General features: G+C 40.2%; 1 protein-coding gene across 5 annotated transcripts in view; it reads left to right on the top strand.

Moving 5' to 3' along the window:
• ARHGEF12 (Rho guanine nucleotide exchange factor 12) overlaps positions 1–24,877 on the top strand; it is a 202,163-nt gene that overhangs the window by 64,178 nt on the left and 113,108 nt on the right. For all 5 annotated transcript variants that reach the window (XM_084895549.1, XM_084895547.1, XM_084895550.1 and 2 more), the window contains one exon: positions 24,342–24,440. In XM_084895549.1, coding sequence (XP_084751675.1) covers positions 24,342–24,440 — 99 coding nt within the window. The remainder of the gene's footprint in view (positions 1–24,341; positions 24,441–24,877) is intronic.

Raw genomic sequence — 24,877 nt, 5'->3', positions numbered from 1 at the left:
TGCATTTTGTGGGGGACACAAACATGCAGTCCGTGACGGGCAAACTGTTAGCACTTGAGACATCTTGGTTTGGATACTTCAAAGTACATATTTTTAAAATTCATATATTTTTCCTTTTTTAATGTATTTTTATTGACTTTATTGGAGTGGCATCCTATCTAATAAAGAGGGCATATGCTAATTGACTATCACACCCTCACAAAGATGGAGGTGCCAACAGCCAATAAGGAGGGAATATGGTAATTGCTCTCATGCCCTCAAAGATGGTGGTGCCCATAGCCACAAGATGGTGGCACCCATTCCCCTCAGCCCTGCCGGGGCGCCTGTTTCCAGAGTCCCCCTGTTCCTTCAGTCCTCCAGCTGCCCACCACTGGCCGGAGACACAGGCAAGCCTCGGGTGTTGGTTGTCCAGTTGTCCAGTTGCCCAGGGCCAGCCCAAGGGACAACCAAACGACTGAACAAGCAGGCTGCGTGGGGTGACCAGGCCGGCAGGGGAGGTAGTGAGGGATGACTAAATGACTGAACAGCAGGCTGTATGAGATAACCAGGCCAGTGGGGGAACCATGAGAGGCAACCAGGCTTTCGGGGGGCCTGTTGTGGGTGACCAGGATAGCAGGGGGGAGCAGTTGGGGCAACCAGGCCGGTAGGGGGGACAGTAAGAGGCGACCAGGCCAGCGGGTTGGGGTACAGTTGGGGCAACCAGGCTGGCAGGGGGGACAGTTGGGGGTGACCAAGCCAGTAGTGGGGGCAGTAAGAGGCAACCAGGCCGGCAGGGGTGTAGTTCAGGGTGATCAGGCTGGCAGTGGGGGCAGTGACTGGTTGGGGGAGGGTGGGGGGAGGATGGGGTGACTAGCCTGGAACGCAGAGGCAGTGAGGGGTGCAGGCAGGCAGGCAGGAGAGTGATTAGGAGCCAGCAGTCCAGGGTTGTAAGAGGGATCCCTGATTGGAGAGGGTGCAGGCTGGGCTGAGGAGACCCCATTTCCTCGTGCATGAATTTTGTGCACCGGGCCTCTAGTTGGTTAATAAAATTATTTAGATTTCAGGTGTACAATTCTATAATACATCATCTGTATATTATTGTATTGTGTGTTCAGTATCCCATGTCAAATCTTCCATTACCTTTTATTCCCGCTGTTACTCTCTTCTACCTCCCCCACTCTCCATCTTTTTAAAATTTTATTTAAGCTTCACATATATGTAAAAGAAGTTTTTAGTTTGTTTCTACTTTCACATAGTTATTCTGTTTTCTTCCTCAACTTTGCAAAGAGTATTCTACAGTATGAACTTTCAATGTCCTTATAAATTATGACTTCTTAACCTCTTGAAATCTGAAATCTAAACACATACTATTGTGAAATAGCAGTTTGGGTCTCCTCCCCAGACACCATTCCAGATGGATCAGTGAGGTAAAAGCCAGTGGCACCCCAAGCACCTGCAGCTGACACCTCCAGGACAAGCTCTGTTGGGGAAGGGAGCACCGCTCAGAACAGGAACAAACAACGCTGAGACTCAACACAGACCCAGCCTCTGGGTTAAGGAGTCCCTGACCATTGGACTACTTATTCATTCAACCTCTCAGACCTCAATCAGGTTGCCCTGGGCCAGAAAGGGACAGTGATTGACATTCATATGCACTAGAGAAGCTCCCGGGAGGCCCAGAATAGACACACTGAGGGACCAGATTCAACAACATCCATTGAGCTCCACAAATAGTGCAACCACAGCACCTCTATAAGAGCTGGCACAAAGTCAGAGGGGTGATCCCTCCCACAAACAAGACATCAACAATCAAGTCCCAATTGCAACAGGAGAGCCCAAACAATGCACACAAGGGGCATTCCTAGAGCATCCAGCTCAGTTGAACGAAGAGACTGCACCACTGGACCCCTTAAGAGACTTTCTACATAAGGCCATTCCACAAAGACTGGGAGGCATAGCAGTTCTACCTAATACATAGAAGCAAATGTAAAGAGACAGCTGAAATGGGGATAAAAAGAAACAACCCCCCAGTGAGAGAAAAGAGGGCATTTCCAGAAAAAGAAGTAAATGAGATGGAAACAAGCAGTCTATCAGACAGAGAGTTCAAAACAATGGCTATCAAGATGCTAAGGAACTTGGTGCAAATGACAGCAGCAAGAAAAGGGAAATAGAGGCTATGAACAATAACCAGACAGGAATGAAGAATGATATTTCTAACATCAAGACACGCTGGAAGGTATTAAGAGTAGATTTGGATAAAGTAGAGAATTAAATCAGCGACTTGGAAGATAAGATAAAAATACCAGGTGTACTGGTTAATAATGTGGATTATTTCAATAGATGGAATTACACATATCCTACCTAATAAAAGAGTAACATGCAAATTAACCATCACTCCACTCAAGCCACGCCCACCAGCCATACCCACCAGCCAATCAGAGCGAGTATGCAAATTAACCCCAACCAAGATGGCTGCAGCCACAGAGAGCAGTTGAGAGGTTTGGGTTTCCCTGGCAACGGAAGTCAAGCTTTCCACCTGCCCTAGCCAGCCTAGGCCTCCATTCAAGGATACAAAGTCTCAATTATAGAAGATAAATCCCAAGAAAAATGAAGCTGGAAAGAACAGGCTAGGGTTGCTGCTGGCAACAGAGGAAGCAAAGCTTTCCACCTGCCTGGCCTGCCTAGGCCTCCACTCAAGGCTAGAAAGTTTTAATTGTAGAAAATACATAAATCCAAACAGAAATGGCGGCAGCCATGAGTGAGCAGGGGGCTTGGCTCCGGTCCAGGCTATAAAGTTTCAGTTGTAGAAGGTGAAAAACCCCAGATACCAGGGCCTCCTGGGTCACCGGGGGGCGTGGCCGGCATGCAAACCACCACACGACCCTCACTAGGCCACCCCACACCCCAAGGGAACCCCCCCCCCCCCGATCCGGGACACCCTTCAGGGCAAACCAGCTGGCCTCCACCCATGCACCAGGCCTCTATCCTATCTAATAAAAAAGTAATATGCAGATTGACCATCACCCAACACACAAGATTGCTGCCCTATGTGGTCAAAGAAGGATCTTTGTGGATAGCCACCACAAGATGACCAGAAGAGGAGGGCAGTTGGGAGGTACCAGGCCTGCAAGGGAGGGCAGTTGAGAGGGACCAGGTCTGCAATAGAGGCCAGTTAGAGGCGATCAACCCTGCAGGGGAGGGCAGTTAGGAGTGACCAGGCCAGCAGAGGAGGGAAGTTGGGGGCAAACAGGCTAGCAGGGGAGCAGTTAGGCATCAATCAGGCTGTCGGGAGTGGTTAGGGGGGGTAATCAGGCTGGCAGGCAGAAGTGGTTAGGGGCAATCATGAAGGCAGGCAGGTGAGCAATTGGGAACCGGCAGTCTTGGATTGTGAGAGGGATGTCCGACTGCTCATTTAGATACAGTTTAACATCCCTCGAAGGGACCCAGATTAGAGAGGGTGCTCTCTGGGCTGAGGGACACCCCCCTACTCTGTGCACAGATTTCCTGCCCTGGGCCTCTAGTGTTGATATATATGTGATTGGATATGTATGCTACTTTGTTGTATTGATAGCAAGCTTCAAAATTTCATGTGTCAAATTTTCTGAAGGTGTTAACATCATAGATATTTTTACGCTTATAGATGTCGAGTTTTGTTCCAAAACAAAAGAGCATTTGCAGGAAGTTTTAATTCATTATTTTGAAGAAAAGTGCTGCTGAAAGTTATTGTATACTTTGGGAAGCTTATGATGAACATGCTCTATCTCAAGACAATTGTGAACTCTGGTTTAAACACTTTAAAGTGATGATTTCAAAGTGAACAACAAAGAATGTTCAGGTCAACCAGAAAAGTTTGAAGACCAACCATTATAAGAATTATCGGATGAAGATGCATGTCAAACTTAAAAACAACTTGCACAAAGATTAAACGTTGCTCAGCAAACAATTTCCATTCAATTGGTGGCACATGTACTTTCTGAGCAACACTTCAAAACATACAAAAGAAGTGGAAAAATGGGTCTCTGAATGGTTTGCCTCAAAACAAGAAAAGGTCTATTGGGTTGGTATCGACAAAGAAAAGGTCTATTGGGTTGGTATGAAAGATGGGGGAAATGTGTAGCTAGCGATGGACATTACTTTGAATAATTGTCATGTTTTCTTTGATTACAAAATCCACATTATTAACTGGTACACTTGGTAAATTCCCATTTAGAGCAGCAAATAGGAAAAAGAAATAAAAAGCAGGAAGACAGCTAAGGGAGCTCTGGGACTATGTGAAATGTAATAGCATCTACATTGTAGGAGTATCTGAAGGGGAAGAGGGTGAGCAAGGAACAGAGAACCTGTTTAAAGAAATAATGACAGCCAAGACTGGTTTGGCTCAGTGGATAGAGCATCGGCTTGGGGACTGAAGGGTCCCGGGTTCGATTCCTGTCAATGGCATGTACCTTGGTTGTGGGCATATCCCCAGTAGGGGGTGTGCAAGAGGCAGCTGATCGATGACTCTCTCATCGATGTTTCTAACTCTCTCTCTCCCTTCCTCTCTGTACAAAATCAATAAAATATATTAAAAAAAATAAAATAAAGAAATAATGACAGAAAACTGCCCCAGTCTGGTGAAGGAAAATGTCACACAAGTCCAGAAGGCACAGAGAATCCCAATCAAAGATGAACGCAGAGACCTACACCTAGATACATCATAAGTAAAATGGCAAATGTTAAAAATAAAGAATCTTAAATCGAGAGAGAAAATAGAATTACAAAGGAGTTCCCATTAGATTGCCAGTTAATTTATCAATGAAAACACTTTAGGTCAGGAGGGAGTGACATAAAGTCCTTGAAGTAATGAAAAGCAAGGGCCTAAATCCAAGACTACTGTATCTAGCAGGGCTATCATTTAAAATTGAAATTAAAAGCTTTCTAGACCAAAAAAACATTGATGGAGTACATTACACCAAACCATCAATGCAAGAAATGTTATAAAGACTGCTTTAAGAAGAAGAAAAGGAGAGAGGATCATAGCCTTAAAGAAAATAAAAATGGCAATAAATAAAAAACTACCAATAATAATCTTAAATATAAATCAATTAAATGCTCCAGTCAAAAGGCATAGGCTGACTGAATATATATTCATGTTCTCTTATCCATTTTATAGACATCATATATATATAAGATGCCCACCTCAGAACAAAAGAAATACAGACTGAGAGTAAAGGGATGGAAAAATATTTTCCATGCAAACTGAAATGAAAAAAAAAGCTGGGGTACCAATGTTTATATCAGACAAAATAGACCTCAAAAGTAAGGCAATAATAAGAGACAAAGAAGGCCACTTCATAATATTACCAGGAATGATTCAACAAGCAAATAGGACCTTTGTAAGCATATATGCATCCACTATAGGAGCATCCAAGTACTTTAGAAAAACAACAACAACAACAAACAGCTCTCTTGATGGGCGTAAAGGGAGAGATAGACAGCAAGACTGTCATACTAGGGGCCTTCAACACCCCACTGGATATATCTTCCAGACAAAAATTTTATAAGAAACAGAAGCCTTAAATGACACATTATGCCAGATGGATCTAACCAGTATTTACAGAACATTTCACAGAAAAGTAACACAATGTACATTCTTCTCAAGTGCACATTGAATATTCTCAAAAATAGACCACATGTTAGGGCACAAAATAAGTCTATACAAATTTAAGAAGAGTGATGTAATACAAATCATCTTGGATCACAATGACATGAAGTTAGAAATCAACTATAATAAATTTCAAAAGTACTCAGCTACATGGAGGCTAAATAGCATGTTATTAAACAATGAATGAGTTGCCAATAAGATCAAGCAAAAAATTAAAAACTTTCGCCGAAACCGGTTTGGCTCAGTGGATAGAGCGTTGGTCTGCAGACTGAAAGGTCCCAGGTTCGATTCCGGTCAAGGGCATGTATTGTACATTGGTTGCGGGCACATCCCCGGATTGGGGGTGTGCAGGAAGCAGCTGGTCGATATTTCTCTCTCATTGACGTTTCTAGCTCTCTATCCCTCTCTCTTCCTCTCTGTGGAAAATTAATAAACTATATTAAAAAAAAAATTAAAAACTTTCTGAAAACAAATGAAAATAAATGCACACCACCCAAAACCTATGAGACACGGTGAAAGCATTGCTAAGAGAGAAATTCACAGCACTATACACCTACCTCAAGAAATGAGAAAAAAAGTACTAGTAAACTAACCCTACAATTAAATTAATTAGAAGGAGAATAGCAAGAAAAGCCCATAGGAAGTAGAAGGAAGGAAATAAAGGTCTGAGTGGAAATAAATGCCTTATAGACTAAGACAGTACAAAAGATCAGTAAGATTAAGAACTGGTTCTTGAAAAGGTATACAAGATTGATGAACCTATAGCAAGATTCATTAAGAAAAAGAGATAAATAAAATCAGAAATGAAAGAGGTGATATAACAACAGATATCGCAGAAATAGAAAGGACTGTAAGCAAACACTGTGCACAATTATATGCCAATAAAATTGACAATCTGGGGAAATGGACAAATTCTTAGAAACGTACAATCTTCCAAGACCCAGGATGAATCAGAAAACCTGAGTAGGCCAGTAACAACTGATGAAATTGGAGTAGTTATTGATAAACTTTCAGCCAATGAAAGTCCTGGACCAGATGGATTTATAGGTGAATTTTACCAAACTTTCAGAGAAGAAATAACACCTATCTTCCTCAAACTATTCAAAAAAATTCAAGAGAAAGGAACACTTCTTTTTACAAAGCCAGCATTATCCTACCAAAACCAGATAAAGACACTACAAAGAAAGAATATTATAGATCAATATCCCTGATGAACACATATGCTAAGATCCTCAACAAAATATTAATAAATAAATTTGATCCAGCAATCTATAATAATAAAAGCATAACATGCTAATTAGGCTGGATGTGCTTTGGGACAAAGCTGGGGCTGCAGCCCCAGCATTGAAGCAGCCATCCCAGCTGCGAGGGAGGGATCGAGGCAGCTGCAACTGCGAAGGCCTTACTCTTGGCAAAAATGTATTGGGCCTCTAGTATATTAAAATGATCATACACCATGGTCCAGTGGGATTTATTCTAGCGATGCAAGGTTGGTACAATATTCAAAAATCAATAAATATGATACATCACATAAACAAATTGAAAGATAAAAACCACATGATCATACCAATAGATGCAGAAAAATAATTTGATAAAATCCAGCACCCATTTTTGATAAATCTAGTAAAGTGGGAATAGAGGGATTTTACCTAAATTTAATATAGGCCACATGTGACAAACCAACAGCCAACATCATACTCAATGGACAAAACTAAAAGCTTTTCCCTAAGAGTAGGAACAAGATTAGAATGTCCATTTTCACCACTCTCATTCAACGTAATACTGGAAGTCCTACTCCCAGCAATCAGACAAGAAGAGATAAAAGGCATCCAGATTGGAAAGGAGGATGTAAAACTGTCGTTCACAGATGACGAGATATTGTGCATAGAAAACCTAGGAAAATACTAAGCTTAAAATGAACTTGGCAATGTAGCAGGATACAAAATCAATATCCACAAATCTATTCCATTTTTATACACCAGTAATGAACTCACAGAAAGAGAAACTCAAAAAGCAATACCATTTACCATTGCAATAACAACAAAAAATAAGATAACTAGAAATAACTCAACCAAGGAGGTAAAAGAACTGTACTTGGAAAACTATAGGACATTGAAAAATCAAACAGAGGAAGATGCAAATAAATTGAAGCATATAACATGGTCATGGATTGGAAGAATTAACGTCATTAAAATGTCTATACTACCCAAAGCAATCTATGGATTCAGTGCAATCCCTATTAAAATACCAATGGCATACTTCATAAACCTAGAACAAATATTCCAAAAATTTATATAGAACCATAAAATGCTGCAGCAGTCTTGAGAAGGAAGAACAAAGTAGGAGAGATCACAATACTGGATATCAAATTATACTACAAAGCCATTATTAACAAAACAGCCTTGTACTGGCACAAGAAAAGGCAGATAGACCTATGGATCAGAACACAGGCTCCAGAAATTGACCCAAGCCATTAGGCTCAATCAATATTTGACAAAGGAGGCAAAAACATAAAATGGAGAAGGGACAGTTTCTTTATCGAATGGTGCTGGGAAAACCAGACAGTTACATGCAAGAAGATGAAACTAGACCATCAACTTACACCATACACAAGAATAAACTCAGTGTATAAAAGACTTAAATGTTAGATATCAAACCATAAAAATCTTAGCGGAGAACATAGTAAAATCTCAGACATGTCAAGTAGCAATATACTTACGGATATATCCCATAGGGCAAAAGAAACAAAGGAAAATATAAATAATTGGGACTACATCAAAATAAAAAGCTTCTGAACAGCAAAAGAAACCACCATCATAATGAAAAGGGAACCCACTGAATGGAGGAACATATTTGCCAATGATATATCTGATAAGGAGTTTATACCAAAATGTATAAAGTACTCATACAACTCAACAAAAGGAAGACAAGCAATCCAATTAGAAAACGGGCAGAAGACTTGAATAGACATTTTCCCAAAGAGGGCAAGAGACATATGAAAAATGCTCAAAGTTACTAATCAGAAAAATGCAAATTAAAACCATAATGAGATACCACCTTACACCTGTCATAATGGCTATCACCCAAAAAACAAGTGTTGTCGAGGATGTGGAGAAAAGGGAACCATAGTGCACTGCTGGTGGGAATGCAGACTAGTGCAACCATTATGGAAAACAGTATAGAGTTTCCTCAAAATATTAAAAATGGAATTCCCATTTGACCCAGTGATCCCACTTCTTGGAATATATCCTAAAACCCCCAAAATACTAATCAGAATATATGCACCCCTATGTTCATAGCAGCATTATTTACAATAGCTAAGATTTGGAAACAGCACAAGTGCCCATTAGTAGATGAGTGGGTAAAAAAGCTGTGGGACATTTACACCATGGAATACTATGTAGCTGTAAAAAATAAAATAAAAGCGGGATCTCTTACCCTTTGGGACAGCAAGGATGGTCCTGGAAAATATGCTAAGCAAAATAAGACAAACTGAAAAAGACAAATGTTACATACTCTAACTTATTTGTGGAATCGAATGAATTGAGCAACAAAATAAGACCCGAAGCATGGAGTCATGGAGCAGGCTGACATACCTCGATGTGGGGGTGGGGTGGAGGGGGGGGGGAGGAGAAGAGAGAAATCAGAGGACTTACATACCTAAAAGTATAGCCCATGTACACAGGCAATAGGGTAGTGAAGACTTGGAGGAGTGGGTAGGGGTTCAGAAGATGGGGTAGAAGAGGGAAAGGTGAGATATTTGTAATACTATCTATAATAATAAAAGGGCAATATGTTAATTAGACCAGACAGCCAAACGACCTTTTGGATGTCCTTCCAGATGCCCTTCTGGGCGAAGCCATGGTGCTACAGCAGTGTGGGTGTGTGTGCGTCCGAGGCAGAGGTGGATAGGGTGATGAGGCAGGCAGGCAAGTAGTTAAGGGTGATCAGGCAGGCAGGCAGAGGGGTTAGGAATAATCGAGCAGGCAGACAGGGAGCAGTGGTTAGGGGTAATGAGGCACGCATGCAAGTGGTTAGGGGTGATCTGGTAGGCAGGCAGGTGAGAGTTTAGGAGCCAGCAGTCCTGGATTATACAGGAATTGGGCCTAAACAGGCAGTCAGACATTCCTTGAGGGGTCCTGGATTGTGAGAGCGTGCAGGCCTGGCTGAGGGGGACACATGCATGAATTTCGTGCACCAGGCTTCTACTCAACAATAAAGAATATTAAAAAAAAAAAAAAGAAAAAAAAAAAAAGTAAACATATACCATCTGGAAGGTAAACTAAAATATTTGACTTCAAAATCTATGAAGTTATTCTCAGTTCTCACCTTTTCTCTGAACCATTTGACAATGCTGATACATTTTCTTTGGTTTCTATGATGTGGTGTTAACCTGGTTCTTTTCTCTATATAATTTTGTCTTTTCTGTACTGATTGCTGTTCACTCTTGCAAATGTAGACATGACCTGAGTTTCTGTCCCTGATATTACTTTTACCAGTTTTATATTTTTAACCTTTTTCAATACCTTCTCTCTGTCCTTCAAATTCAGAATGACAACCTGAAATTCATCGTTTTTCATCCTGGCTAGAAATCAGTTTTCCCGATTCTTTCAGTGGCACTGTCATTCTTTTGTTAACCTTGTCTTATTTTTTTATAGTTATCTCTGACTTCTCCCTTTACCTTGTCCCCTCTCGTCAACTGTCTGCGAGGTCCCATCGATTGTACCGTCACATTATTTTTCATCCCTTACTATTTCCTTCCATCCTCACTGCTTTGTGTTCAGTTTCCATCTTTATTTTTTAAAATTTAATAAATCTTTATTCAGATTATTACAATTGTTTCTCCCCCCCCTTATAGTTCCCCTCCACTAGGTTCCAGCCCCACCCTCTGCCCTTACTTCCCTGCCACTGTCCTCATTCATAGGTGTACGATTTTGTCCAGTCTCTTCCTGTACCCTCATGCCTCTTTCCCCCTGAGAATTATCAGTCCACTCCCTTTCTATGTCCCTGATTCTATCATATTCACCAGTTTATTCTGTTCATCAGATTTTTAATTCACTTGATTTTTGGGTTCACTTGTTCATAGATATGTATTTGTTGTTCATAATTTTTATCTTTTTTCTTCTTCTTCCTCTTCTTAAAGAATACCTTTCAGCATTTTATATAATACTGGCTTGGTGGTGATGAACTCCTTTAGCTTTTCTCTTGGCATTTTAATTATGATGTGTCTTGGTGTGGTCCTCTTTGGATTCCTTTTGTTTTGGGTTCTGTGTGCTTCCTGGACTTGTAAGTCTATTTCTTTCACCATTTGGGGGAAGTTTTCAGTCATTATTTCTTCAAATAAGTTTTCAGTATCTTGCTCTCTCTTATTCTGGCACTCCATAATTTGGATGTTGGTACACTTGAGGTTGTCCCAGAGGCTTCTTACACTACCTTCAGCTTTTTGGGTTCTTTTTTTTTTTTTTTTTCCCCGGTTGAGTGTTTTTTGCTTCTTTGTATTTCAGATCTTTGACTTGATTCTTGTGTTCCTCTAGTCTGCTGTTTAGTCTCTGTATAATATTTTTTATTTCAGTCAGTGTATGCTTAATTTCTAGTTGGTCCTTTTTCATGTCCTCCAGGGTCTTGATAAATTGATCAGCCTTTTCTAGAAAATTCTTGAAAAACCTTATAACTGTGGTTTTGAACTCTATATCCAGTAGTTTTCTTTCCTCCATTTCTTTTGTTTGTGATTTGTTTCTTTGGCTCCTCATTTCACTGCTTCCCTGAGTTGGCAGGGTAACTTTGTGTGCTAGTGTCCTATATGCTTCAGTGGGTCAGCCTCCCAGTTACCTGAGGTGGACATTCTTGGTGCTCCCCTTTGTGGACTGTGTGTACAGTCTTGTTGTAGTTAAGTCTTGATTGTTGTTGGTATCACTGGGAGGAATTGACCTTCAGGCCAGTGGCTATGAGGATCAGCTGTGTCTACACTTGGAGAACTTCTGTGCTGGAGACAGCCTTATGGTACCAGATTTGCAAAATTGCAGAAGCCTTTCTGTTCAGCTTGGATGGGGTGGAGTCTCAGGGAGGAGTAGACAGCAATGGCTTTCCGTCAACCCTGCCCTATGATGCCCTTGGTCTCAGTGTCCCCTGGTAATCGCTGCAAGCACCTCTGAGAGTAAGCCACCCTCAAGTTTTGCCTGCTGTCAGTTTCTCCTCCCAATGAATCTGGATTCCCAGATTCTCACCTGAAACTGAAGTTCAGAGTAGTCGTGAGCTTCCGATTCCCTCCTGCTAGAGAAAGCCTGAGGCACATTCAGCAGTCAGTACTCTCTGCACGCACTTGCACGCATGGCTCCAGACCTCTGCCTTTTGCTCTTTCCCTGAGTTTTTGCCTGACAGAGTCCAAATTCCCCTCGTATGAGCCTGGGTCCCCAAGGAGCTCGCCTGGAGCTTCCTTCTCTCTCCCGCTAGAGAAAGCCATCCAGGCACTCAGCCGCCCTTCCTCTCTGTGTGTGTGTCTCCATACCTCAGCCCTTTGCAGCTCCTCTGATTCTCCGAGAGCTTTTCTCTTTCCTTCTAGGTGTAGAATTTCCACTTAGACAGCCTTCCTGTGGTTCTGGATGATGTCCGTTCTGTCTTTTAGTTGTAGTTTTGAAATTGTTGTGCGTAGCAGCAGTTTAGGTGCTTACCTATGCTGCCATCTTGGTTTCTCCGTTCATCTTTTCATTAGGATATATTTTAAAAAATATATTTTTATTTATTTCAGAGAGGGAGAGAGAGATAGAAACATCAATGATGTAAGGGGATCATTGATCAGTTACTGGGGATCGAGCCAGCAACTCAGGCATGTCCCCTTGAATGGAATTGAACCCAGGACCCTTCAGTCTGCAGGCCAACACGCTATCTAATAAGCCACACCAGTTAGGGCTAGAATATTTTAATAGACTCGTAACTTTCTTTCACTTTGATTTCATATTGACTCACTTCTCCATTCTTATATATTAGTATTTTTTTAAAATATATATTTTATTGATTTTTTACAGAGAGGAAGGGAGAGAGATAGTTAGAAACATCGATGAGAGAGAGTCATTGATCAGCTGCCTCTTGCATGCCCCTTACTGGGGATGTGCCCGCAACCAACGTACATGCCCTTGACTGGAATTGAACCCGGGACCCTTCAGTCCGCAGGCTGACGCTCTATCCACTGAGCCAAACCGGTTTTGGCTGTAAGATTAGTATTACTAAAATCAGGATCTGGGCATTTATTTGCTAGGAAGTATATCATAGTATAATTTGTTTCCAGTTTATAATCCTACTTTAATTTACTATTCACTTAAATGTACTACACTCTCTTCCAAAATTTCATTTCTGGAATATGGCTTCATAGTCTTTCTTTATTCATGCCATTCCCAAAGTCTTTAGGGCTTTACCCACTATAACTAACATTACAAAGAACCTATTTTTTTTTTTTTTCATTTTTAAAATATAATTCTTGGTAATTATCTTTTAATTTGCCTTTATTGTTGTAGTTTTACAGATGTCCTCCTTTCCCCCACTAATCTCCTCCTCCCCACTCCTGTCCCCCCCTTCCCAGGCCTTCACCCCACTGTTACCTGTGCCCCTAGGTTATTCATATCATACATGCATACATGGTCTTCGATTGATCTCTTCCCTTCTCAGCACCAGCTCCCCCTACTTCCTCAGAGGACCCTCAGTCTGCTCCATGCTTCCATGTCTCTGGATCTACTTCGTTTGTCAGTTTATTTTGTTACGCAGATTCCACCTGTGAGTGAGATCATGTATACATGTCTTTCTCTGACTTACTTCACTCAGCATGAGACTCTCCAGGCCCCTCCATGCTGTCCCAAAGGGTAAGAGATCCTTCTTTTATTGCTGCATTGTATTCCATTGTAAATGCCCTTCAGCTGTTTTATTCACTTGTCTGCTGATGGTCACTTGGGCTTTTTCCAGATCTTGCTTTTGCATCTCTCTGATGATTAGTGATGCTGAACATTTCTTTGTCTCTGCGCCTTTTGTACTCTTTGGAAAAGTCGTCTCCCCATTTTTTATTTTATTTTATTAGATTGTCTTCCTTTTGTTGAGTTGTTATTAACTCCTTATCCGATGTATCATTGGCAAATATGTTGTCCATTCAGTGGGTTCCCTTTTCATTTTGATGGTGGTTTCTTTTTCTGTGCAGAAGCATTTTATATTGATGTAGTCCCTTTTGTTTATTTTCTTCTTATGTTTATTTTGTCCTAGGCTATGTATTGGTGAATATTTTGTTGCATGAGATGTCTTATATTTTGCTGCCTATATTTTCTTCAAGGATTTTTATGGTTTCATGGTTTATATTTAAATCTTTTATTCATTTTGAGTTTATTTTTGTGTATGGTGTGAGTTGGTGGTGTAGTTTCATTTTTACATGTAGCAGTCCAGTTAGTCCAACACCATTTATCGAAGAGACTGTCTTTACTCCATTGTATACTCTTGCCTCCTTTATAAAAAATTATAACTGAGCCAAGACCGGTTTGGCTCAATGGATAGAGCATCGGCTTGGGGACTGAAGGGTCCCGGGTTCGATTCCGGTCAAGGGCATGTACCTTGCTTGCAGGCATATCCCCAATAGGGGGTGTGCAAGAGGCAGCTGATTGATGACTCTCTCTCATCGATGTTTCTAACTCTCTATCTCTCTCCCTTCCTCTCTGTACAAAATAAATTAAAAAAAAAAATTAACTGAGCATTCTGGGTTATATGTTGTGTTCTATTGATCTGTATGTGTGTTCTTATACCAGTACCAGCTATTTTGATTATGGTGGCTTTGTAGTATAACTTGATATCTGGTATTGTGATTCCTCCAACTTCATTCTTCTTTCTAAAGATTGCTGTAGACTTTTTGGTTCCATATAAGTTTGGAGTGTTTGTTCTAGATATGTGAAATATGTTGTTGGTGTTTGTTCTCGATCTGTGATATATGCTTTTGGTATTTTACTAGAAGGCCTAGCTACAGTGATCAGACAAGAAGAAACAAACAAAAAAGACATCCAAATTGAAAAGAAAAATTTGCAGATGACATGATATAGTACATAGAAAACCCTAAAGACTTCACCATAAAGCTACTAGATTTAATAAACGATTTTTCCAAGGTAGTAGGATACAAAGTAACACCCGAAATTGTTGGCATTTTTATACACCAATAATGAACTTTCAGAAACAGGAACTTAAAAAACAATCCCAGTTACCACTGCAATAAAAAAAATTAAGAGCTCTAGACTGTGTGAACAAAAAATTAAGATACTTAAGAATAAACTTAACCAAGGAGGTAAAGGACCCTGTACTCAGAAAACTATAAAAAGTTATGAAAAAAGATGGAAGAAGAATAAACAAGTGGAAGAAGATACCGAGTTCATGGACTAGTTGAATTAACATAATGAAAATGTCCATACTACCCAAATCAGTCTACAGATTCAGTGCAATCCCAATTAAAATACCAACATCATAGTTCACAGAGCTAGAACAGACACTCCAGATATTTATATGATATTTATCTTTTGAGTAAAGAGTAATCTTTTTATGTTGGTTTCACTTAACCACATCATCTAAAAGGGGGGAAAAAGTATTTTGTTAGAAAGAGAAAATGAAGTTTAGGAAAGGATAGTGTATACTAAATTTGATAAAACATTTCACAGATGTCATAAAACCAAATATCTGTTGTTAGCTTCCAGGTGAAATATCATACTCTTTAAGAAACAAAACAAAACAAAACAACAAAACAAAAAAACAGACAATAAAAAAATGTGTTTATAAGTAGAGGAGTTATTTTATGTTTGTAATTAGAGTTATTTAAATGGAAATCAAATTACTTTAATTATAATATAGTAAGTGTCCTTATAGGATTTTTTCTCTACTTTGCATAGTTTTCAGATCTATGATATTACTTTTTCTTTTTCTTTTTCTTTTTTTTTTAATAAGTTTTTATTTTTCATATTATTACAAATGTTCCTTCCCCCCCCCTCCCACCATTGCTCTCCTCCACCAGGTTCCCACCCCACCCTCTGCCCTTTCCCCTCTCCCCATTGTCCTCATCCATAGGTGCACAGTTTATGTTCAGTCTCTTCCCACGCCCCCCTCTCCCCTTTTCCCCAAGAATCGTCAGTTCACTCCCCTTCCATACCTCTGATTCTATTATACTCAACAGTTAATATTGTTCATCAGATTTTTTTTAATTTCCTTGGTTTTTAGATTCACTTGTTGATAGTTACGTATTTGTTGTTCATAATTTTTATCTTTGTTTACTTTCTCTTCTGAAAGAACCCCCTTCAGCAATTCATATAATTCTGGTTTGGTGGTGATGAACTCCTTTAGCTTTTTTTTATTAGTGAAGCTCTTTATCTGGCCTTCGATTCTGAATGATAGCTTTGCTGGGTAGCTTATTTTTGGCTGTAGGTTCTTGCTATTCATCACCTTGAATATTTCTTGCCATTCCCTTCTGGCCTGCATGGTTTCTGTTGAGAAGTCAGCTGACAATCGTATAGGTGCTCCTTTATAAGTTACTACCTTCTTTGCTCTTGCTTCTTTTAATATTCTCTCTTTATCTTTTGCTCTTGGAATTTTAATAATGATGTGTCTCGGTGTGGTCCTCTTTGGATTCCTTTTGTTTGGAGTTCTGTGCGCTTCCTGGACTTGTAAGTCAAATTCTTTCACCAGGTGGGGGAAGTTTTCTGTCACTATTTCTTTCAGTATGTTTTCGATATCTTGCTCTCTCTCATCTTCTGGAACCCCCATAATTCTGATGTTGGTTCGCTTGAAGTTGTCCCAGAGGTTTCTTACATTATCTTCAATTTTCTGGTTTCTCTTGCCTTCTAGCTTCTGTGGAGGAGTGTCTTCTGGCTCTTTATGTTCCAAATCTTTGACTTGATTCTTGCGATCTTCCCTTCTGTTTTTAGGACTCTGTAGAATATTTTTTATTTCAGACAATGTATTCTTTATTTCTTGTTGATCCCTTATCATTTCTTGTTGACTCCTTATTAATTCTAGTTGATCTCTTTTCATATCCTCATAGGCCTTATCCATCTTTTCTAGGAAATTCCTGAAAAACCTTATAAGCGTAGATTTGAACTCTATATCCAGACGCTTTTTGTCCTCCATTTCTTTCGTTTGTGATCTATTTTGTTGTCGCATTTCGCAGTTACAGATGGGACGGGGTTTCAGGGTGGAGCCTGCAGCTTTGGCTTCCGTCAGCCCCGCCCTATGCGGGTCCTTCAGTACTCGCTGCCGGCGCCTCTGAGAGAAAGGTGCCCTCGATTTTCGCCTGCTGCCAAACAGTCTATGCTCTCCCCCAATGAGCCCGGTATTGGGGTTCAGTTCAGTTGGAAGTGGAGTTGGAGGTGGCGTACACAGCAGTCTGGAGCCCCAGTCTCCTTCCCGTCAGGGCAATCCCGCGGCACAGCCGACCGTCCCTTCTCTGGGGGCAGTGTGCGCGCCTCCGGGACCTCCTTTCTCCGCTACCCCAGGGTTCCGACTTACAGCCCAGCTCCCTATGGCTGAGCCTGAGTCCCCGGGGTCTGGCCCAGAACGGGGGTTCAGAGCAGTCAGGGGCCCAGCACAGTCGGAGTTTTCTCTCCTTTCCGCTAGGGAACGCCCGCCAGGCACTCGGCCTCCCTCCTCTCCGGCTCCGTCCTCTTCGCGTGCGCCGCGTGTCTCCGTACCTTAGGCTTTTACAGCTCCTCCGCGCTTCCTTCTGGTTTTCTCCTTGCTTCTTGTTGTAGGATTTCCAGTCAGTCGACTTTCCTGTAGTTCTGGGTAATGTCCATTTTATATTTTAGTTGTATTTTATTAAAATTGTTGTGTGCGGCTGCGGCTAGTTGCCTACCCGAGCAGCCATCTTGGATTCTCTCCTCTGATATTACTTTTTCTTAAAAAGTGACTGGATATGATTTATTTAAAATATATTTTATGTAAAATACATTCAGTTTTAGGAATAGCAAATATTTCTTCAGCAGCTATTATATGCAATGCACTATCAGTGATGGGAGACAAAAATAAGGGGAGATTATTCCTGTTTTCTGGAAGTTCAGTCTAGTACAAAAAGAAGAATTATAACATGTTTTGGTAAGCACAAAAATAAAGATATACACTAGTTTACTAATACTTTATGTGTACCTAAAAATAGGTTGTTCTGGAAAAACCTTTATATGGCACTAAGAATGGTGAGAATGAAGATCACCATGCTAAGTGTTAAGGAAGTATAAACTTATTATTTCACTGCTAAATTCTTTTTCTGCTAAGTCTTCATGCAAACTGCTTGGATTCAGCTGATAGTAATGTAAGTTTGTGACCTTATAAAAATTCATTGAAAGATAAACACATTTATATGGTAATTATAGTTAATAACATGTACACTAGACAATAGGGATTTAGCAAAACAACAAACAATGGACTGTATGTGTTTGTTAAAATTAGGAAAAGTAGAAATTAATTTTGAAAATGGCTTTTTTGGACTTAGGAGTCCATTTTTATTTTTTATTTTGGTAAAATAACATACAGGGCTTGTCATCTGAACCAGCCTCTGACTCTTAGTAGGACATTGTCCTGGCTCCTTATTTGTTTCTCTGCTGTTCTCCATGTCAAGATTTGAGTTTTTTGAGAGCATACTTCTAGTTTTGTATTCCTCAAAATATTTATATACTGCAATGTTAAATAGCTAGTAGATAATAAATACAAATTTGCTAAAATAAAGAAGTGGATTTTTTTTCAAAAAGGACATTTTAAAGTTGTCATAATTTAGTCAGTGATTTCAGTGTTAAGGGTGCATTTATTCTCTGCAGTGGACTAAAACAATTTTTGCTCTACAACAAGTAGAAAACATAACTTAAGAAAAAAACATTTATTTTGAATGAGAATGAACATAATAGAACTAAGCATCTGAGAGGTTGGATTTCTGAATTTTGAGATATGGCAGCTTAGTTTTAAGTTAATTAAGTTTATGCAGATGGCATAGATTAATAGGACAGAATAGTATCATTAATTTGAATTTCATAGGTTCTTAATTGGCTGTATATATAAGATATGTTTCCTTTTGTATTAGTCTAGTAATCTACACTAAAAAAAAAAGAGAAAAGATGCAAATTGACTGTACCTTCATGACTCCCACCAGCCAGTCAGAGTGAGTATGCAAATTAACCCAACCAAGATGGCAGGTTAATTTGCCTGTGCAGGTGCCGAGTGGCCCGGGGTTACAACACAGGCATTCTGCACCACTCCAGCTGCTGAGGGCCCCTGGGCAGCATGGGAAGGTGGGGCTGGAGTGGAAAGGAGGTGCCAGTATCCAGGGAAAGGAAGGCCCATTCTTGCATGAATCTTTGTGCATCAGGCTTCTAGTTCTTATATATTAAAAGACATCAGATTCATAGGTTAGCATATGTCCTAATAATACATGGACAATGTTGTGGGTTTGGGGAGAAGAGACAGGGGACTAAGGTGTGCATATCGTTCTTTCTCCTTTGTTCTCCATCTTTTTTTTTTTCTTCTTTTTAAAAAATAATATATTTCCATTGATTTCATAGAGAAAGGGAGAGGAAGAGAGAGAGAGAAACATCAATGATGAGAGTAAATCATTGATTGGCTGCCTCCTGCATGTTAGACCGAGCCTACAACCCAGGCATGTGCCCTTGACCAGAATGGAACCTGGGACCTTTGGGTCTGCAGGCGATGCTCTATCCACTGAGCCAAACCAGCTATGGCCTCCATATTTTCCTTTTGATTTAGATAGAGTTAAAGGGAAAGTTACTAGACTGAACAATTTTGAATTGGAGAAAACAGATTTGCAGTATTTTGAGGGAATCCTGTTATATTTACTCAACCCTTAAAAGTCTGTTAGGGCCCTGGGTCTGTTTGCTAAAGTTGACTGTGTGTACTGGTATTTTTTCCCCTCTTAGATCACCTACCTTTTTGAGTTTCTATCCTTTCCCTAGACTCTTCTATTTATCCAGTTTTCATTCATTTATTAGCAATTTTTTAAAAAAGTTTTTCCTGTGCCAGACAATTGACAGGTCCTGACATAGACTGTAACAAAATAGAGCCTGTTCTTTTCCTGGAGCATATGTTCTGAGGAAAGGCAAGACAAGTGTAAGTCAGATGGCACTATGGGTAATCAGAGGTGCAGGGGCCATCGGGATGCCCCTCCTCCACGCTGGATAATCGGAAAAGGCTTCTAAGAGGAGGTGATTGTTTCTGGTAGCTTTTCTATTGTCTCATCTTCTGAAGTTACCTATTCCTAGAAGCCCTGCTCTGTTAAATTTTCTACTCTCTTCCTGTCCCATTTAAAACTAATTTGCTTATCTGTTAAAGTAAAATTTAGACAAAGACATAAATGAGGATGGTTCTTTTTAAAGGAGAAATTGCAAAAATTATAGGAGTTAGTTAACAAACATACAGGCATTAATTGGTTTTTAACTGATGGCTATATATCTGATGAGGAAAGTCCAAAGGCAGCTTACCTTCAATCATATTATAATAAAACTATAGGCCTGGGGGACGAAATCGTGCATGAGTAGGGTTCCTAGGCCTGGCGGGCCATTAGGGCCAATCAGGGCCTTCCCACTGCTGGCCCAGGCCATCCTTCCCTGGCTGCCAGCTGGGCCTTCTTTCATTTCGTATTGCCCTCTGGTGGTCATCACATTTCATAGCAAGTGATCAAACTCCGGGTCTCCTGGTTGAACTCCCAAGGGAACACTTAGCATATTATGTTAGCCTTTTATATTGATAGATAATACTTAACATTTATGAACCCTTAGTATGTGTCAGGCATTAAATAATTACTTTATGCTCATTGTATTACAGTGAAACACAAACTCTTAACCTTCACTCGCTTTCATCTTCACCAGCACCCGGTTCTCTAAAGCAGCGGTCGCCAACCGGTGGTTTGTGAAGTCTGAAAGATTGGTGACTGCTGCTCTAAAGTAACCTGACAATGAGTCTGTGAGTGGCTGAGCACAATGAACACCAAGATTAGAACCTTCACTTTACTGACTTGCAGCTGGTGGGAGAACTGGGGGGTGGATATAGTATGAAGTGTGTGTGTGTGTGTGTGTGTGTGTGTGTGCGCGCGCGCGCGTGTGCGCGTGTATTCAATGTTGTAGTTGTCTTGATTTTTATTTTAAAGTCATAATATATAATTCATTTTGAAATTTCAAGTAACTCTGGAAAGGAGGACATCGGGTATTTATGTTTTCAAAACCACATTTAAAAAAATACATTTTATTGATTTTGTACAGAGAGGAAGGGAGAGAGATAGAAAGCTAGAAACATCGATGAGAGAGAGTCATTGATCAGCTGCCTCTTGCACACCACCTTCTGGGGATGTGCCTGCAACCAAGGTACATGCCCTTGACCGGAATCGAACCTGAGTCCCTTCAGTCCCCAAGCCGACGCTCTATCCATTGAGCCAAACCGGTCTCGGCCAAAATCACATTTTTAAAATTACATTTATTGGGGTGCCATTGGTCCACATAAACATACGGGTGTCAGGTGTGGGCTTCTTTGGGACAGGATCTGTGTATGGCACTGTGTGCCTGCCACCCAGAGTCAGATCCCTCATATTCACCTCATATCAGGACGCCTTCTCTGCATCCCCTTCCCTCTGGCAGCCACCAGTGCTGTGTGCCACCAGTTTCCGTTTTGTGTCCCACACTGGAGTGAGGTCCTAGGGTTCTGATTTTCTCATTGTGACTTCACTCACACACTGCTCTCAAGGTCCCGCCCTGTGGTTGCAAGTGGTGCTATTTCATCCTTTATGATGCTGAGTAGTATTCCACTGTGTGTGTGTGGCCCAGCCATCCCTCCCCTGGGTATACACCTGAAAACCTCGAAGTCAGGTATTCACAGCGCTATAGGCGCCCCCTCAGCACTGCTCACGGTGCCACGACACGGGAACAGCTGAAGTGCCCTTCCGTGGAGGACTGGATAAAACCAGGGGTTTTAAAGCTCCCTGTAAAACACTGAGCTTGATCTATTTTGAGGTTCTCTCATTCCTGTATTTGTTGTATTCCATATTAGAAATTTATAAAGAATGCCTTTTTCTTGTTTTTTTTTTTTTTGTATTCATATCCATTCCATTTATAGTTTTTTCTATAATAGTTACTTGAAGGAAGCAACATTAAGCAAAGGAAAATGGTTGAATGGTTGATTTTGATGGGCTGTCTTCCCCCTACCCTCATTACAATTGACTATTTTGTGGGCGTGGTAAATTCAAATGCTATTTAGTATTTAGTAGTTTCTTGAGTTGAGTGGTGACATATTTAATGTTGAAAATCAACTTCTTGATGTACAATTTACATAAAATGAGATATATCCATTTTAAGTGTGTAGTTCAGTAAGTTTTGACAAATGAATATACTCATGTAACCATTACCTTAATTAAGGACCGGACATTCCCATCACTCTCCCAAATTCCTTACTGTCCCTTTTGCACTCATTCTCCCAGCCTGCCCCAGGAGCCACTCGCCTGAGTTCTGTTACTGTAGTTTAGTTTTGTCTGTTTTACAAACGGTGTTCACTGTCTTCTTTTGTATCTGCTTTCCATTGCTTAGCATTATGTTTTTGTGATTCATTTGCTGCATGTGCCTAGTTCTTGTTTTATTTCCTAGTTTTGGGGTTTTAGGAATAAAAAACTGTTATGAACATTTGTCTATTAGTCTTTATATGCATATGAGTTTTCATTTCTCTTGGAATGAGATTGCTGGGTCAGATATAAATACATGTTGAAATTTCTCAACTATTTTTCAAAGTGTACCATTTACATTCCCTCTGGATGTATGAACATTCTAGTTGTTCCACAGCTGTGTCAGCACTTGGTGTTGTCACTCCTGTTCTCAGCCATTTCAGTTAGTGTACATGGCATCTCAGTGTGATTTTAATTTGCATTTTTCTGATGCCTGTAAATATTGAGCACCTTTGCATGTGCTTATTATGCATTGGTATTTCTTTGTGATGTGTTTATTCAAATCTTTTGTCCCTTTTAAAGCAGCGCTCACCAAATGGTGGTCCATGGACCACGGTGGTCTGTGAGGTCCGAAAGGTTGGCAACCATTGTTTAAAAGGTCTTCCATTATTAAATTGTAGCGTTTTTAAAATATGTAATTTGGATATAAACATATTTGTTTTGTGAATATTTTCTCCCAGTCTGTGGCTTTTCTTTTCATTTTCTTAGTGTCTTTTAGAAGAGCAAATGTTCTAAGTTTTTAGTTCAGTTTACCAGTTTGTTTTTTTTCTAGTTGGTACATTTTGCATCCTCAACTATCTCTGCCTACCCTAAGGTCTTGGAGATTTTTTTCTGTGTTTTCTCATGAAAAATTTTAGCTTCATGTTTAAGTCCATGATCTGCTTAAGTTAAATTTCATATAGGGTTATGAGTTAAAATTAAAGGTTCATATTTTTCATGCTGGCATCTAGTTATATTCTTTCATCTGCAGTAGGCTCACATACGTGTGACATTTCATTAACAGCAAGAAATCTATGTAAATCTATATAAAAATAAGCAGTCTTTAACATACTCTTTGTTTTGTAAAAGATGATGGTTCTGTATAAATCCTTTACTATTTTGAAGAATATTTTCTAACCATTATTATACCTATTGTTTTAAAGCTGTTTATATATTGATGTTATATGTTTTTATTGATTTTAAAGAGAAAGGGAGAGGAATAGAAACATCCATCGGCTGCCTCCTGCATTCCCCCTACTGGGGATCAAGCCACAACTTGGCCTTGTGCTCTGACTTGGAATCCAACCAGAGACCTCTGATGCAGGAGATGATGCCAGACTAACTGAGCCATACCAGCTGGGGCTGAATTTGGATTTTTGGTGAAATGATTAGATTCTGTGAACCTGGAAGTTACGTATGGAGTCTTCCGTTAACACAGAGTTGAGGATCTTCATCTCTGATTCATAATAAAAGAGCTGGGCACTTACGTCATGGACATGCCTGTCCTTTGACGGGGCCCTCTTCCTCTCACCTTGCCTTGACAATTTTCATTTGCTGTTTAACTGGAAGGAAAATAACTGCTCCTGGGAGTCAGGTCAGTACAGAAAGAGATAAAAGAGTTGGTGGAGCTCACAGATTCTTTATTTTTTCTACTTTTTTTATCTTTTCTGTTTACTTTTTCTTTGAGCCAAGGTTTTTCTGCCCTTTGTAGCTTTCCCTTTTTTTTCTTTCTTTTGGGAGAAAAGTGGCAGGAACCCTGCAAGCACCTTCTTTCTTTATGTAGTCTGTGTTTCTGAGTATATGTCCCTGAGAGGGAGATGGGATTTCTCTAGAATTTACTATGGGCTGCTTCTAGCTTAATGTCCCAAAATGTTTTGGTTGTGCATTTTTTGGGGGGGTGGGTGTTAAGAGCATCAAAACACGGGGTGGTAGGGGAGATTTTATATTATCAATAGTGTAGATGTGCTATGGGCGTTTCTTATGACTGTCTCCTCTCCAATACTTTTTCTTTCCAGTTTGCCAGAGCTGTTCATCTTGGGCCCATTCCATGTTGCTTCTGCAGTGAGAGACCATATGTATGACTGTGTCATGTTCTCATGTTTGTTTTGCTCATGGGGACAGTGCTCTCGTTTTATATATGGGTTTCATGTGCTGCCTGGTATTTCTTCAGAAAGAATACAGTTCATTGCTGCTATGTAATTATTATCTTTTTTCCTTTTGTTTTTCTCTTCCTTCTCTCTGTCCTGTGGTTCTATGCAGGTCTTGTTCAGCGCTGTGTGATCATCCAGAAGGGTGACAATGGATTTGGGCTGACGGTCAGTGGAGACAACCCAGTCTTCGTACAGTCTGTCAAAGAAGGCAAGGCATTTAAAACTGTCTTGTCACTCGAGAGCAGAGTAAGAACAGAAAAGTGCAAACAAAATCTATTGCCCAGAATGACACAGTCATCCACAGTGCAGGCTATATAGCCGTGTTGCTAGATTTGTCTTTAGTATCGTAGTTTTAGGCATGAGTTCCCCAGTTGGTTTTCTTGGCACTTTATAGAAATCACAGTACTCTGTGTTGTGATACTTTATGCATCATCACTTATAGAAGTTTGTTGAATATTATTTCTTTAGAGATGTTTGGTAGAGACACATTAAGCAGATGGTTATAGGCTTAAAAATATCTATTCTTTTTCCAAAACAGCAACAGTATCTTTTACTGATATTACGTATATTGAATACTTACTTCATGCTGGGTGCTGTGACTTGAGGTAGTATTTTTATCCCCCGTTTTATAGGCAATATTGAGGC

Source organism: Pipistrellus hanaki, assembly GCF_964339955.1.
Source record: "Pipistrellus hanaki genome assembly, chromosome: 9".
NCBI classification, from domain to species: Eukaryota; Metazoa; Chordata; class Mammalia; order Chiroptera; family Vespertilionidae; genus Pipistrellus; species Pipistrellus hanaki.
The sequence above is the reverse complement of the archived record's forward strand: the minus strand, read 5'-3'. Positions and strand labels throughout refer to the sequence as shown.